Source organism: Podarcis liolepis, assembly GCF_965112155.1.
Source record: "Podarcis liolepis genome assembly, contig: HAP1_SCAFFOLD_36, whole genome shotgun sequence".
Taxonomy (NCBI): Eukaryota; Metazoa; Chordata; class Lepidosauria; order Squamata; family Lacertidae; genus Podarcis; species Podarcis liolepis.
The window spans coordinates 1,166,816-1,179,722 of NW_028148820.1; the positions used below are offsets into that span (position 1 = coordinate 1,166,816).

General features: G+C 42.1%; 1 protein-coding gene across 16 annotated transcripts in view; it reads left to right on the top strand.

The window, feature by feature from the left end:
• LOC310699034 (muscleblind-like protein 2) overlaps nt 1-12,907 on the top strand; it is a 76,200-nt gene that overhangs the window by 30,961 nt on the left and 32,332 nt on the right. For 13 of the 16 annotated variants that reach the window (XM_083520628.1, XM_083520635.1, XM_083520630.1 and 10 more), the window contains exons 3-5: nt 8,183-8,347; nt 10,857-11,057; nt 12,518-12,781. In XM_083520628.1, coding sequence (XP_083376754.1) covers nt 8,183-8,347; nt 10,857-11,057; nt 12,518-12,781 — 630 coding nt within the window. The remainder of the gene's footprint in view (nt 1-8,182; nt 8,348-10,856; nt 11,058-12,517; nt 12,782-12,907) is intronic. The other 3 variants (XM_083520626.1, XM_083520627.1, XM_083520625.1) reach the window with 2 other exon arrangements.

Below are 12,907 nucleotides of genomic sequence, written 5' to 3' on the forward strand. Positions count from 1 at the left end.
AATATTTAAAAACCACCCCATGTATCCTCCTTTACAGTAAACTCCATTGAAAGTGTGTATTTTGAGTAAACCTTTATAGTAGGAGTTGCCAACTTTCAAGAACTAGTGTTGAAATTTCAAATATTGAGCAAGTGATGGGGTGCCAGTCACAAAATGGCTGTTGTGTCATGGTGGTGGGGGGCATAATACAAAATTAGAGAGGGGCAACCGTCCCCTTCTTTATGCTTCTTGTGGGAAGTCCACTGTGTCCTGCTGGTCCTGATAATGGAGATCATACATACAAACATTAATGCTGGTGCTGTCTATTAACAACAGAGAGCATTCATCAGTACCAGGAAAAATATACGAGGTAGCCACACCACTCTCAGTTTGCAGAAATCAGAAGTTATATGCACATTTTGCCCTATAGCTTGCTTTCCAAGTGGGCGAAAACCTTTTTTATTATTATTTTAGATTATTATTATAAATCTCTTTAACAGTAACAAAACACAAAAATCAAGAACAACTTTGGTGTAATGGAGTAGAACACAATTACATAAGGTGTTAAGTCTGCTGTACAAATATACCTAAGATCCCAAGCAACATTGCTGAATTTTCAAATTCTCCTGTCAAGAATTGCTGGAGGCTGCCTAAACCTGCCCCCTTCATTAAGACACTTAAAAAGGGATACCGTTCATTAATGATAATAATATTTTATTTATATCCTGCCCTCCCCAGCCAAAGCTGGGCTCAGAGCAGCTAGCAACAGTAAAAATAGCACAGTTTACATAAAATCACAGTCAGTTAATTGAAACACATTCTAAAATCAGTTCAGAATCAAATTAATGGCAACCATTGGGCTAGAGTTCTATGAAGATTATAAGTTCAGTCCCCCCTTAAATAATGGTGGTAAGTTAGATGTTCTGAGAACTATATAATCCATATATTTTTATACCACATCTCTTGAGATTTCCAGTGGGATGTTGTTACTAGTCTCACATGGTGTGAGTCACTTTCTAGGGACAAGAGGGCTAGAGCTGGGTCTGGAATTAGCTTCTGAGGTGCAATACACACACACACACACACACTTTGAAAAATCCTTTTTTAAAACATGAAACTGGGGCGTCTTTTTAGGAGCACCCTGAAAGCTTTCATGGGTTCTGGGACGGCAGCCCCTCATGTATAGGATTGCACCAGGGCAAATCAATACTGAAGGGCTGGGGCAGTGCAGAATGATGGATATACCGCCCCAACTGAAGCCCTGGTAAATGATGAGAGGCTTTCCCTCCTTTTTATTGCTGTCGCTGGTCCAAAGTCTCCATGACCTTGCGCCCAAACATCCCATTTTGTGGCTTCCACTGACTACTGTTGGCAGGAGAGACCTTCATATCAGTTCTCACCTCTGCCGGTGGAGAGATGACTGCTGCATTGTTACTACCTTCTTGTTGTCAACATAGGGAGGTAGGATTGCAACCTAAATTTTGAAGGCAGCAATTACTTAATAAAGTCCTAAATAAACTAGCTGCTATTTAAGATGTGATCCTTAACATCCTGGCTTAGAAGTGAGGATCACTAAAATTCTGACAGGATTGGACATCACAGCTAGCTACCAGATTTGCAAGTCTAGTTCTAATTTGTAGATCTCTGTATGTATAAAATTAATTTCAGACATCTCTGTTGATAGGAATAATCTGTAGCAATCATTTGCAGTGACATGTTGATGAGAGCTGTTCATCCCCTTTCCTCAAGGAACAGCCGCATACAATTATTAATTTCTTTTAATAAAGTAAACTTGAAATCCTTACCAAAGTAGGGTTGTTTCTGCCCTCCAGCTCAGATGTTGCCTAGTGATCTGGCTGTGTGAATTTTCTTCAGACAAAATGCTACTTATCCATCATAATTTTACTGTCACACACTGATATAAGACAGAAAAAGAAAAAGACTTCACTCAAGTAAATCAGTTATTTTTAGAATACATGTCGTTTGAAAAGCATTACGGAAAAATCTTAAACTTGAAAAGGACTAATGATAGAGCACAGTTTAAGCTCTGTTATATTTTTAACCTAAATATCTTTCAGATCTGAAGTGCCATGGTGATTTTAATCATGGCATGAGGTACATGTCAGAAAGAAAAGCTTGAAACAAGTAACTCAGTCATCTTTGTTATAAGTGCTTGGGACTGTGGCATGGAGATAATTAGAAACATGCATTTGCTGTGTATTACAATGCTGTGGTCATCCTGAATGTAAAAATATCCATCTTGAATGCCAGAATTCGATCAAGTGAAATCAGATTTCTGAACTAAGCTAGTATTTGCTTTGGGTTGTCTGTTCAGAATAATTGCCACCTATGTCCTTCATCGTACTCTGACTTTTCTGCTAGGCAGCTTTGCAGATATTGCCAGAGACAGATTAATTTTGTTAATCATATTTTGAGTAGCTTCCCTGATTCCCTTACTACTCTTGGTGTGTTTTATTTGCATAGCACCTAATAATAATCATAATAATCATAATAATTTTATTTATACCCTGCTCATCTGGCTGGGTTTCCCCATCCACTCTGGGCAGCTCATCTGATAACAACAACAACAATAATAATTTTTTTCTATACCCCGCCCTCCCCAGCCAAGACCGGGCTCAGGGCGGCTAACACCAGGTATAAAAACAATTGATTAAAATACAACTTAAAAACAAGATTAAAATGCAGCCTCATTTCAGTAGAAACTCAAATCAAAAACTTTTTGGGGATGAAAACGTCAAATCTTCACCAAGGCCAACTATCAAGAATGGTCCTACGTGGGCCAGAAAAAAGCCAGGGAAGTCCCCAAATAGGGGAGGGGATCAAGTTGATTCCAAGCCAAAGGCCAGCCGGAACAACTCTGTGGAAAGTAATCAGATCCTGCAGGGCCCTGATGATGAGGCTAAGTTTGTTCAGGCTCGCCTAATGGGAGGACCCACAAAAGTTGTAGAACTCAAGTAACCAAAAGATGACTTGATGAGAGTCGGAGCCAGCTCATTCCAGTTCCCCCCACCCCACCCTTCTCAGCAATGATTTGTATAACAGCAGCAATGAGACTGAGAAGGGCAAAGCTGACAGGCAGCACCATCACCTGGAGAGGTTGGAAGGCAGGCAAGGAAGGCTGACTGAGGCTGGGAGGAGCAGCAACACCCGGTCCACCCAACAGACGGATCTGTTATGCTAGACTGCAGGTTAGATCTTGTAAAGGTGAGAGAGGTGGATAATGAAAGTATTGTGCTTGTTTACCCCATGGCAGGGTGATCACTTTCAGTCTCAAAGGAGGAAAAGGAGCATCCTGGCAGAAGAAGACAAATTTTCCCTCCCCACAGCCTCTAAGGTCATTCCCAATAAGCAATGTTTACACCGGCAGACCCTGCTTTAATGTATTTTTTGCAGGAATAATACAGGATGCATGCAAACTCTGCCTTGGCATGTGAGGTATTCATTTCAGCTATAAATGTGAATGGAACCTGGACTGTCCTTTATTTTCTTTAATCCCCTCAAGCTCTGCTTTATCAAGATTAATGAATGACTTGGCCAATGAAGTTCTTAGTTTATTTTTAATCTGCTCCCCATAATTTTTTGTCACCTTCCCAAGAAACTGGAAATGTTTTATCATGCTGCCCTCTCGTTGGGAAATCCTGCCCCCCCTAAACACATGCATTGTTAATGGCATAGTTGCAGCTCTGGCAGTATCATTAAGCAATGAAACCCAGGCCAGCCAGCCTCACACAGAGATAAGAGAATGTGCCTTTGTATAGTGGTGGAATTTTCATCCATCTACTTGAATGCTTTGCAAGATTGTTGCGTTTTGCCCTTTTCTAGGAAAACCACTTTTCTGGTTGGACAATGAAGGATGAAGCCTACTAATAAAATAAAGCCTCTGTATATTGTTCATAATACAGTAAAGCTTAGAGACGGTTGGTGATATCAGACTCGCATTGTGCCAGGCACTTGGGGCATATGTAGTAAAAATGTAGACCTTGCCTCAGAGAGACAGTAATATGTAAACCATTGGTATTGATTTTCCAGCCAGAGTTTAGCATATTTAATTCCTATTGAAATCACCAGTGCTTAAAATAATACTTAACTTTGGCTGGATCCTGCCCTGGGTGACCTTCTTGATACGTTCTTAACACATCTTGTTCTGCAGGCCAGTTGCTTAATAACCTCCTATTTCCATTTCTCCAATTAGCAGTGTCATCTAGTTAGTTCCCAGATCTGAAGAATTCAACCTGTTCTCCAGCAAAGGAGAAGCCATGGTCTCAGTCAGGCAGGTCTTATGGATGGTTAGATGGTCAGAATAATAGAATTTAGGGCCTTTTAATTTCCTCTGCTGTACTTGCCCCTTTAGTAATTGAGTTTCCATTTATGTAATTAGTGCAAAAGGATGGGATTAACATATGTAACAGAAGCAGATAATTTATTAATTATAATTTATGTTCACTATGGTATGCAGATGGCTTTATTATAGTGTTGTGTGGAGGAAAGGGGGGGGGTTTCCTTACTTTATTAACAAAACCCAACTTCTAGTCCAATGGTTTTCTTAAACCCATACTTCTGCCACCATTTAATTCCACCTCTGTCCTTAATAGCCCAGTAGGATATAGACGTGCTTCTAAGCCAATCTGGTATAGTTGCTATACTTAACTATGATATTAATGTTTATTTCTTACAAGATTATGTAGTACACAGGCTTATGTGGTTACTTTAATATAGTTCTATCTCCTTAAATTCTTATACACTTTTCTAACTTGTTACTGGAACTTGAAATACCAACCAAGACAACTTGGAGGATGTAATCTGTTACAGTATTAAAAATCTTCTGCCTTGGTATTTGACTCCACTCCAGTTAAGCCTTACTAACAGTGTAACTGAGGACTTTGGCAAAAGCCCTTGTTCGGTCACGTATTCAAGCATAGGATCTGTTTTTCATCTTCTTCTGGCTGTCCACCGCAAGGACCAAGCACCAAGCTACATTGATTTATCCTGACTAGCACCTAGCCATATATGCATTTCTTCTGACTCCACCCCACATCCAGCTCCAGCCAATCACACTGTCCAACTAAGAATTCTACCACCAACCAGAATTTGCAGACCTTCTCTCCTTCTTTTTCATACTGAGAGTTCCTTCTCCAGCCCCTTCCCAGCTGTCAGTTAGGGTTCCCCAGTGACTGTTATAAACCGACTTTCACCTGACCAGATAGAAGACTTCTTCTATCACAAACATTATACAAAGGTTGGGTGGGGTGGTAAAGCTTATATTCTTCTACTTTAGTGTATGGGTCTCTTCCCCCCTCCTTTCTTCCCATGTTATTCAACACTAAAGTCTCACAACAAATGTAACTGATCTGTAGAAAACACAACCTGAAAAAGAGACGATGCACGTGCTTTTGTAAACCAAGAAAATCTTTAATATTTATTTTTTAAAATAAAATAAAATCATGCAGCAGACATTGCAATACAGAAAAACACGCTAAGTTACACAAAACAGTCAAACCTCGGTTTCCAAATGCCTCCGTTACTGTATGTAACAGGATTTCTTCGCAGTTTGCAAAGTAAATTGAGCTCCAGCTTCTAAACGTTTATTTAGTGTCAATAATGTGTTATGCTTAGGCTTGTAGGAGGTAATAAACAATTATATATGGATTTAAGTAAAAATAGCAGATATTTTGTAAGGTTAGAACTGCACTGGGTAATTCTAGAGAGGAGCGGGGGGAATCAGAGGAAGGGTACTCGAGACACTCTGTATGTGATTTCTAGGGGAAATGTCACCCTGTTAAAATCTCCCTACAGTGGTGCCTCGCAAGACAAAAAGAATCCGTTCTGCAAGTCTCTTCGTCTTGCGGTTTTTTCGTCTTGCGAAGCAAGCCCATTAGCGGCTTAGCGCTATTAGCGGCTTAGCGGATCAGCTGATAAGCGGCTTAGCAGATCAGCTGTTAAGCGGCTTAGCGGATCAGCTGATAAGTGGCTTAGCGGATCAGCTGTTTAGCGGCTTAGCAGATCAGCTGATAAGCGGCTTAGCGGCTTGGGGAAAGGGGGGGGGAGGAAAAAAACCCCGCAGGAACTCGCAAGACATTTTCGTCTTGCGAAGCAAGCCCATAGGAAATTCATTTTGCGAAGCACCTCCAAAACGGAAAACCCTTTCGTCTAGCGGGTTTTCTGTCTTGCGAGGCATTCGTCTTGCTGTATTTTCAAAACAAAAAACAAACAGGTTTTCTGTCTGGGTGTAAGAAGGGATGCTATTTTTTATTATTTAACTTGATCAAATGTAAAATTGTGTTAAATTGGAATCTGAGACTAATGTAACAAAACAAATGGAAGTCTACATACAAAAAAATTGAATCCCTTACTCTTATCAAATAGAAAGACTCAGTTTGAACAACTGTATCTTGGCCTTTTTAGTTGTGCACACAGTCCCTTCACTCTTCTCTTTGCAGAGCAGACATTCAAACCATTAAGTCTCTAATTAACCATTGTTTCTCATTTTGCCCAAACTGGGAAACCTGACTTCAGAACCAGCCAGGATGTTAACCCACTGTTTGAATTTGGTTTAATATCCTGTCTTGGCCCAGTTCTGGTAACCATAGCTTCCCTGTTTGCACAAAACAGAAAACATGGTTCATTAAAGACTTCCTGGTTTGAGTCCCCAAGCCGTGAAGGGTCTGCAGGCACAGACAAAAAGCTCATTTATATCTCATTTATATAAAGCTTATTAAGCTGAGATAGGATTCTCTACACACAGCCATTAAAATGAAGCCTGTTTCTTATTGTTGAACAAATCAAAACAAAGGGCTGTCAAAAACATTCTCCTTTTGAGATCAGACATTTCAAATGTGGCATAATGAGTTACATCCCAGGTGGCCTTTCTGTAAACTGAAGCAGCTCTAAAGTTTTCAGAGGGGGCTGTAATTTAGCAGCGGTCTCTGCAGATTTTTACTACTACTTTATTTACTACATTGCTATCCTACCTTTCTTCCAATGAGCTCAGGGCAGTATATCTGGTTCTCCTCACCCCCTTCATTTAGTCCTCACAACAACCCTATAAAATAATATAGACAGAGAGAGAGATTGACTTGTCTGAGATCACCTAAGGAGCTTCTGGGTTAAGTGGGAATTTGAACCTCCGTTTCTCTAACCACAACATCACACTGGCTTTTGGAAGAGTGGAGAGTTCTGCTTTGGACCTTTGGATCCAACCCATTATGTCATGTGTACGTTGTTACTTTTTGAACTGTGTCAGTTAAGATAGTATGGACATTTATGGTTTATCTCATGAAGTAGGCGGCAGCTTTATTGAATATCCAAGCGGGTGGGTGAATGGAAGACTGTAATCATGGTAGTTCTCATCACATCTGCTGGAAGGAGGAGAATGGTGTCAAGCAAAGGTTGGTCCTGGGAGAATGCCTCTTGACCCTTCTCAATTGCAGGGCACTTGAGGGTCTTTAAGAGGCCTTAACAACCCATCCTTCTCACTTCTGTATGGCCAAGTTACTGCCTCATATAAAAAGTGGTCCCTATTTTCTATATTGGCCTTTTCTCTCTCTCGCTTGGCAATGTAATTAGCCCACCCTGAGATGTGTCCTGGGGTGGGATTGAGCCTGGAGCTGACTCCAGAGCAGCCGTTCTCAACCTGTGGGTCCCCAGATGTTGTTGGACTACAACGCCCATCACCCCTAGCTTAGCAAGGCCAGAGCTCAGGGATGATGGGAGTTGTAGTCCGACAACATCTGGGGACCCACAGGTTGAGAACTGCTGCTCTAGAGTCTCCCCCATTGAAGCTCTTGCAGTGTGGCTGAGAAATGCAGTTCTGTGAGCACTACGTCCAGTCTCGTGGCATATGTCATGGGGTGTGTTTGGAAGTAGAGCAGGGCATGCCTCTGCCTTTTTGCATTGGATATGATGCTCCTAAACCTTCAACTTCTCCCTTCATTCCATCCATAGAGAGCAGCACCAAGGCTCCACCTAACTGCTGAAGTATTATTTTGCAAGGCCGTTAGTGATCAGACCACAATACTAAATATGCTACATACAAGTACTTCCCATTGATTTCAATGGAATGCTCAATATTATTAGGATAGGGATGTAATGCCTTGGAGAAAGGCCAACCATTGCAGATGCTTTTGTGATAACACCAGACTATCGTTAAATTTCCAGAACTGAGTAATATTTTCACATTTTTCAGAGCCGTTGCACAAGGGAGAACTGCAAATATCTTCATCCACCAACACATTTGAAAACGCAGCTAGAAATTAATGGAAGGAACAACCTGATCCAACAGAAAACTGCAGCAGCAATGCTTGCACAGCAGATGCAATTTATGTTTCCAGGAACGCCTCTTCAGCCAATGGTAAGTACCTTTAACAAAAGAGCTGTCTGTATTAACTTTACAAGTCATTTCCAGATAAACTGACAAATGCTTTTCAAGCACTTTAACATTTCCACCTTAACTTACGTAGTTATTACAATATTGCTGTTGTGAAGTTCTGAAATAAAATGCCTAGATCAGTTTTGTAAATTAAATTCATATATATCTATATGTGTATAGATATATATCTAGGTTTTGTAAATTAAATTCATATATATCTATATCAATATATACATAAATAGATTTGTGCAGCTGTTTTGAAACGTTTCAGTTTCAGGACTAGGCAGCTTATTGATTATTAGGCCAATAAGTGAAAGTCTGAGCTGTAGAGCTATATTTGGATAGTTTATAAAAATATTTTTATATAACATAATTTGTATGCATTCTTCATTAAAGGCAGGGTTACTGGGGGGTGTTCTTATTCTAGAATGGCTTTTTTTCTGAAAGTTTAACCTATAATGTGGAAATCATATTATGAACTTGCAGCTTTTTGTTTAGCATTCTTGTTGATTGTCCTTTAGCATTTTTCTCATCACAGTTTCAGGTGCATGCTATTCCTTTATAGGTTCAGATAATACCTATGAATTTCCTAATCTGTAACTGACAATTTCTACTTACCCTTCTTTAGTCCAACTAGAAGTAGGCCATACCATAATGTATAACAAACCGTGGTTCAGATTTGTTTTTTGGACTTCAGAAGGGTTATGCAGATGGTTGTACTCTGCAGTCACACTTGGGAGCAAGTCATGCTGGCTGAAATGTTTTGGATTTTGAGTTAACATTATCTGGATAACCACAGGTTTCCTTTTCCTGAAACAGTATTGAGTACCCCTCACAGTTTTCCAGAAGGATCATTCCAAATATATGCCTTCAACTGGATTTGCAGGTTTATAGTTTAGTTAATTTTACCGATGTAAAATCACCCAGCCATTTACTGGTTGGTTGTGCTGCCTTTTCCCATCTTTATCTTATGCCTTTATGTGCAGTACTCATATATCCTCCCACACAAAAATGACTTAAGAACTCATATTGAGCCAGTTATAAAATGTGAACTTCAATTTTTCTGCTTCTTAATGTCTGTTTTGGTTATTCCTTTTGGTCCAATTTATGGAGGCTAAGCCATGTTTTTCCTCTGAGGCTGAGGCCTGTAGTGGAAGCTACCTCAGCAGCACGTAATATATTCTAGACACAATCACACATGCTTTTCAGACTGGTGAGTCACTTAAAAACAATGAAATGATATGTGTTTGGAAACATCCATCTATTTGCATTGTGAGCCCTCATACATTACACATACTATCCCATGTTTTCTTTGAGTAGCCTCAGGTCCATAATTTCAAACTACAACCACATATTTCAGTCTCACATGGTTAAATCATTCCCCCACTTCAAGAAACTGCTCAGATGTCTGGAAGCTTCCCTGTTCTCCCATCCTGTTTTTGACCAAATTCAGCAGCATATTCTTTCCAACCTGGCAATTGTTTGACTCTGTAGTGAACACTGACTTTTTAAAGGACCTGCTTGGTTGTATTTTACTATTTCTTTTTAATGAAATACTGTATTTTTCACCCTATAGGACGCACTTTTTCCCCTCCAAAAATGAAGGGGAAATGTGTGTGTGTCCTATGGGGCAAATGTAGGCTTTCGCTGAAGCCTGGAGAGTGAGAGGGGTCAGTGCGCACCGACCCCTCTCACTCTCCAGGCTTCAGGAAGCTCTCTGCAAGCCTTGGGAGCCCACGGGAGTTCCTGCCGGGCTCCCACGGCTTGCACAGTGCTGCCTCTATCCCGAAGCCTGGGCGCGCTAAGCAGTCGTGCCCGGGCTTCGGGTAGCTCTCCGCAAGCCGCGGGATGGCTCCCACGGCTTGCGGAGAGCAGCCTGTTCTGGGGGCTGGGGTCGGGGGAAGCTCAGGCTTCCCCAGCCCCGCGCCGGGGGGGGGGGAATAAATTTTCCCCCTTTATTTCCTCCCCCCAAAACTAGGTGTGCCCTATGGGCCGGTGCGCCCTATGGGGCGAAAAATACGGTAATTAAAACCCACCCACCTGCACTCACACACCCCTGGCAAATTGCCTAACTCCAGACTCAGATGCTGAGGAGGCTGTAAACAGTCCATGCAGGGCAGAACCATATTGACTTTTGTCATAATTCTCTGCAGGCAAGCTGCTTCCCTGATATGAACCTGTTTATTGCGGCAGTGTTTGTCTGGAATGTGAGTTATCCATCACTGTAGGCTCTGGACACATGAACGTCAACTCGGTTTATATCTTAACAAGAGAAATTCTTTTTTTCAAAGTTCCCTGCAAAGTCTGGAGCAGCGTTCTGGAAGCTGGCCAGTGTAGTTGTGGTTCTCCTAAAAAGTGGTGCATCTGGATGGAAATTGAAACCAATTTTGACCCTTATTGTTTTTAATACAGAACCATGTTTGCCTATAGGATTTACATGTTTGTTTTTCATCTCTCTCTCTCTCTCTCTCTCCCCTCCCCCTTTCCTCAGCACTCATTTCCTGTAGGGCCAACAATAGGATCCAACACAGCACTTAGCTTTGCACCCTATTTAACACCCGTCACTCCTGGGGTTGGATTAGTTCCTACTGAAATTGTCCCCACGCAGCCTGTCATTGTTCCTGGAAGCCCCCCTGTCTCAGTCCCTGGTTCAACCACGACCCAGAAACTCCTCAGGACCGATAAGCTAGAGGTATGGTGAGCACCATTATGCTGATGCGTATTTCGTATGTTAGGATTCTGGGAAAATGGGGGGGGAGGGGTTAGTGCAGTGAAGCAGTTCCCTAACCTTAGTCACCGCTGAGCAGAGGCATTGCAGATACTACAGCAGAGATCAGCTCAGAGTAACAGGAGTACAGAAGTAATTACATCATTATATTACTGCTGTTGTGTTTTTATATGGCGTGGGTTTGAGGCTGTTAGCAGTTTTACACGGAAAGGACCTAATAAATCCGGAACATAAACCCAGGGAGAGACTCTGCGCACCAGCTATTTATAGGTCTGTTACCAACTAAACATGCACAATTGTTTGCTTGTCCTAAGTTACCTACCAGTTTGAATGAAAAGAAAACAATGTATTTTGGTAAAGCGGAGCTACTTTCCCAACCTTGTAACACAGGACAACTAGCACAAAATGGGCCAGAGGGATAGCAGGAGGGCTCTATGCTAAGTCGGAAGCGAGGGTTCCATCATTTTGCTCTCTTCCTGATGGCAGACAATACGGCTGCTGTGTGACCCCTACCACTAACCAGCTCTGCTGACACTATAAACAAGGGGCAGAAGAGCAAAATTTGCTTGTATTTTTGAAGCACACTTAGGCGACTTTATAGATTTGTGAGGAAGCATTAAGGGTTAAAATACCCAATTCTCCTAATGCCTCAAAGGTGATTGCAGGCAGGTACAAGGAAAATCTAGGCTGCTGGTCTTCATCTTGGGGGTTGTGAGTTTCGCTAAGTTGGGGTGAGCCAATGGCAGGAAAACTATCCTGCAGCGAAGGAGGAAAGGGCAGTGTAACAGAGATGGAAATGGGGAAAGGGCTAATTTGAAGCGAGATGGCATGGCGTGGATCCTGAGATAAATTAACTTAAAAGTTCAGGGAAGGAAAGTCACCCGTCCCTCTTGCAGCCCCCTGGGCTTCTACTCTGAGAGGTCAGGTGCTCTTCCTGAACAATGTGACATGGGGTATGGGGGCAGCAGGGGGCTGGGGAGGGGGTGAAAACAAGGAATGAGACATTTTCCTTCTGTGAACTTCCTTCTGATAACTTACCCTAGCATTCAAGTCCCGTTTTAGCCAATTCCCCTCTTCTCCAGGAGCCACCAGGCCACATTATTTAAACCGGCTTCTAGAGAAGGAAGGCTTTTCAGGGGAAGCAGGTGGCTGAAGGGGGAAGAAGGGGACAGGAAGCATTCCTTCAGTGAACTTCCTTGCCTTACGTTATCTTATGATCCAGACCTGTGTGCCTGAAGATATATAAGTTGCAGAGCGGTTGTAGGTTGAAGTTGGAAGTTTGGTTTGAAAAGCACTGGAGGCCATTTGGTCTCAAGCCTTCGGGAGTTACATTTTTGAATGTCTTCTCTTGTTCAGTATATGCAACTACCCCACCCCGCCGCTCCTGATCTAGTATGCATAATGAGTATTGTTTTGCGCACCAGGTTTGCAGGGAGTTCCAGCGAGGAAACTGTGCACGGGGCGAAACTGACTGCCGCTTTGCACATCCTGCAGACAGCACAATGATTGATACAAATGACAACACCGTAACTGTTTGTATGGATTACATAAAGGGGCGCTGCATGAGGGAGAAATGCAAATATTTTCACCCTCCTGCTCACTTGCAGGCCAAAATCAAAGCTGCTCAGCACCAAGCCAACCAGGCTGCAGTGGCTGCCCAGGCAGCTGCTGCAGCTGCTACAGTGATGGTAAGTGCAAGAACGCAGGATCCGTAATTACTGCTTTTGTGAAGCCAGCATTGCTTTTAAGAGTGTAATTTAGCTTAAAGCCTTTACCAGAATATGGTCTTCTATTAATTTACGAATGCTGATCTA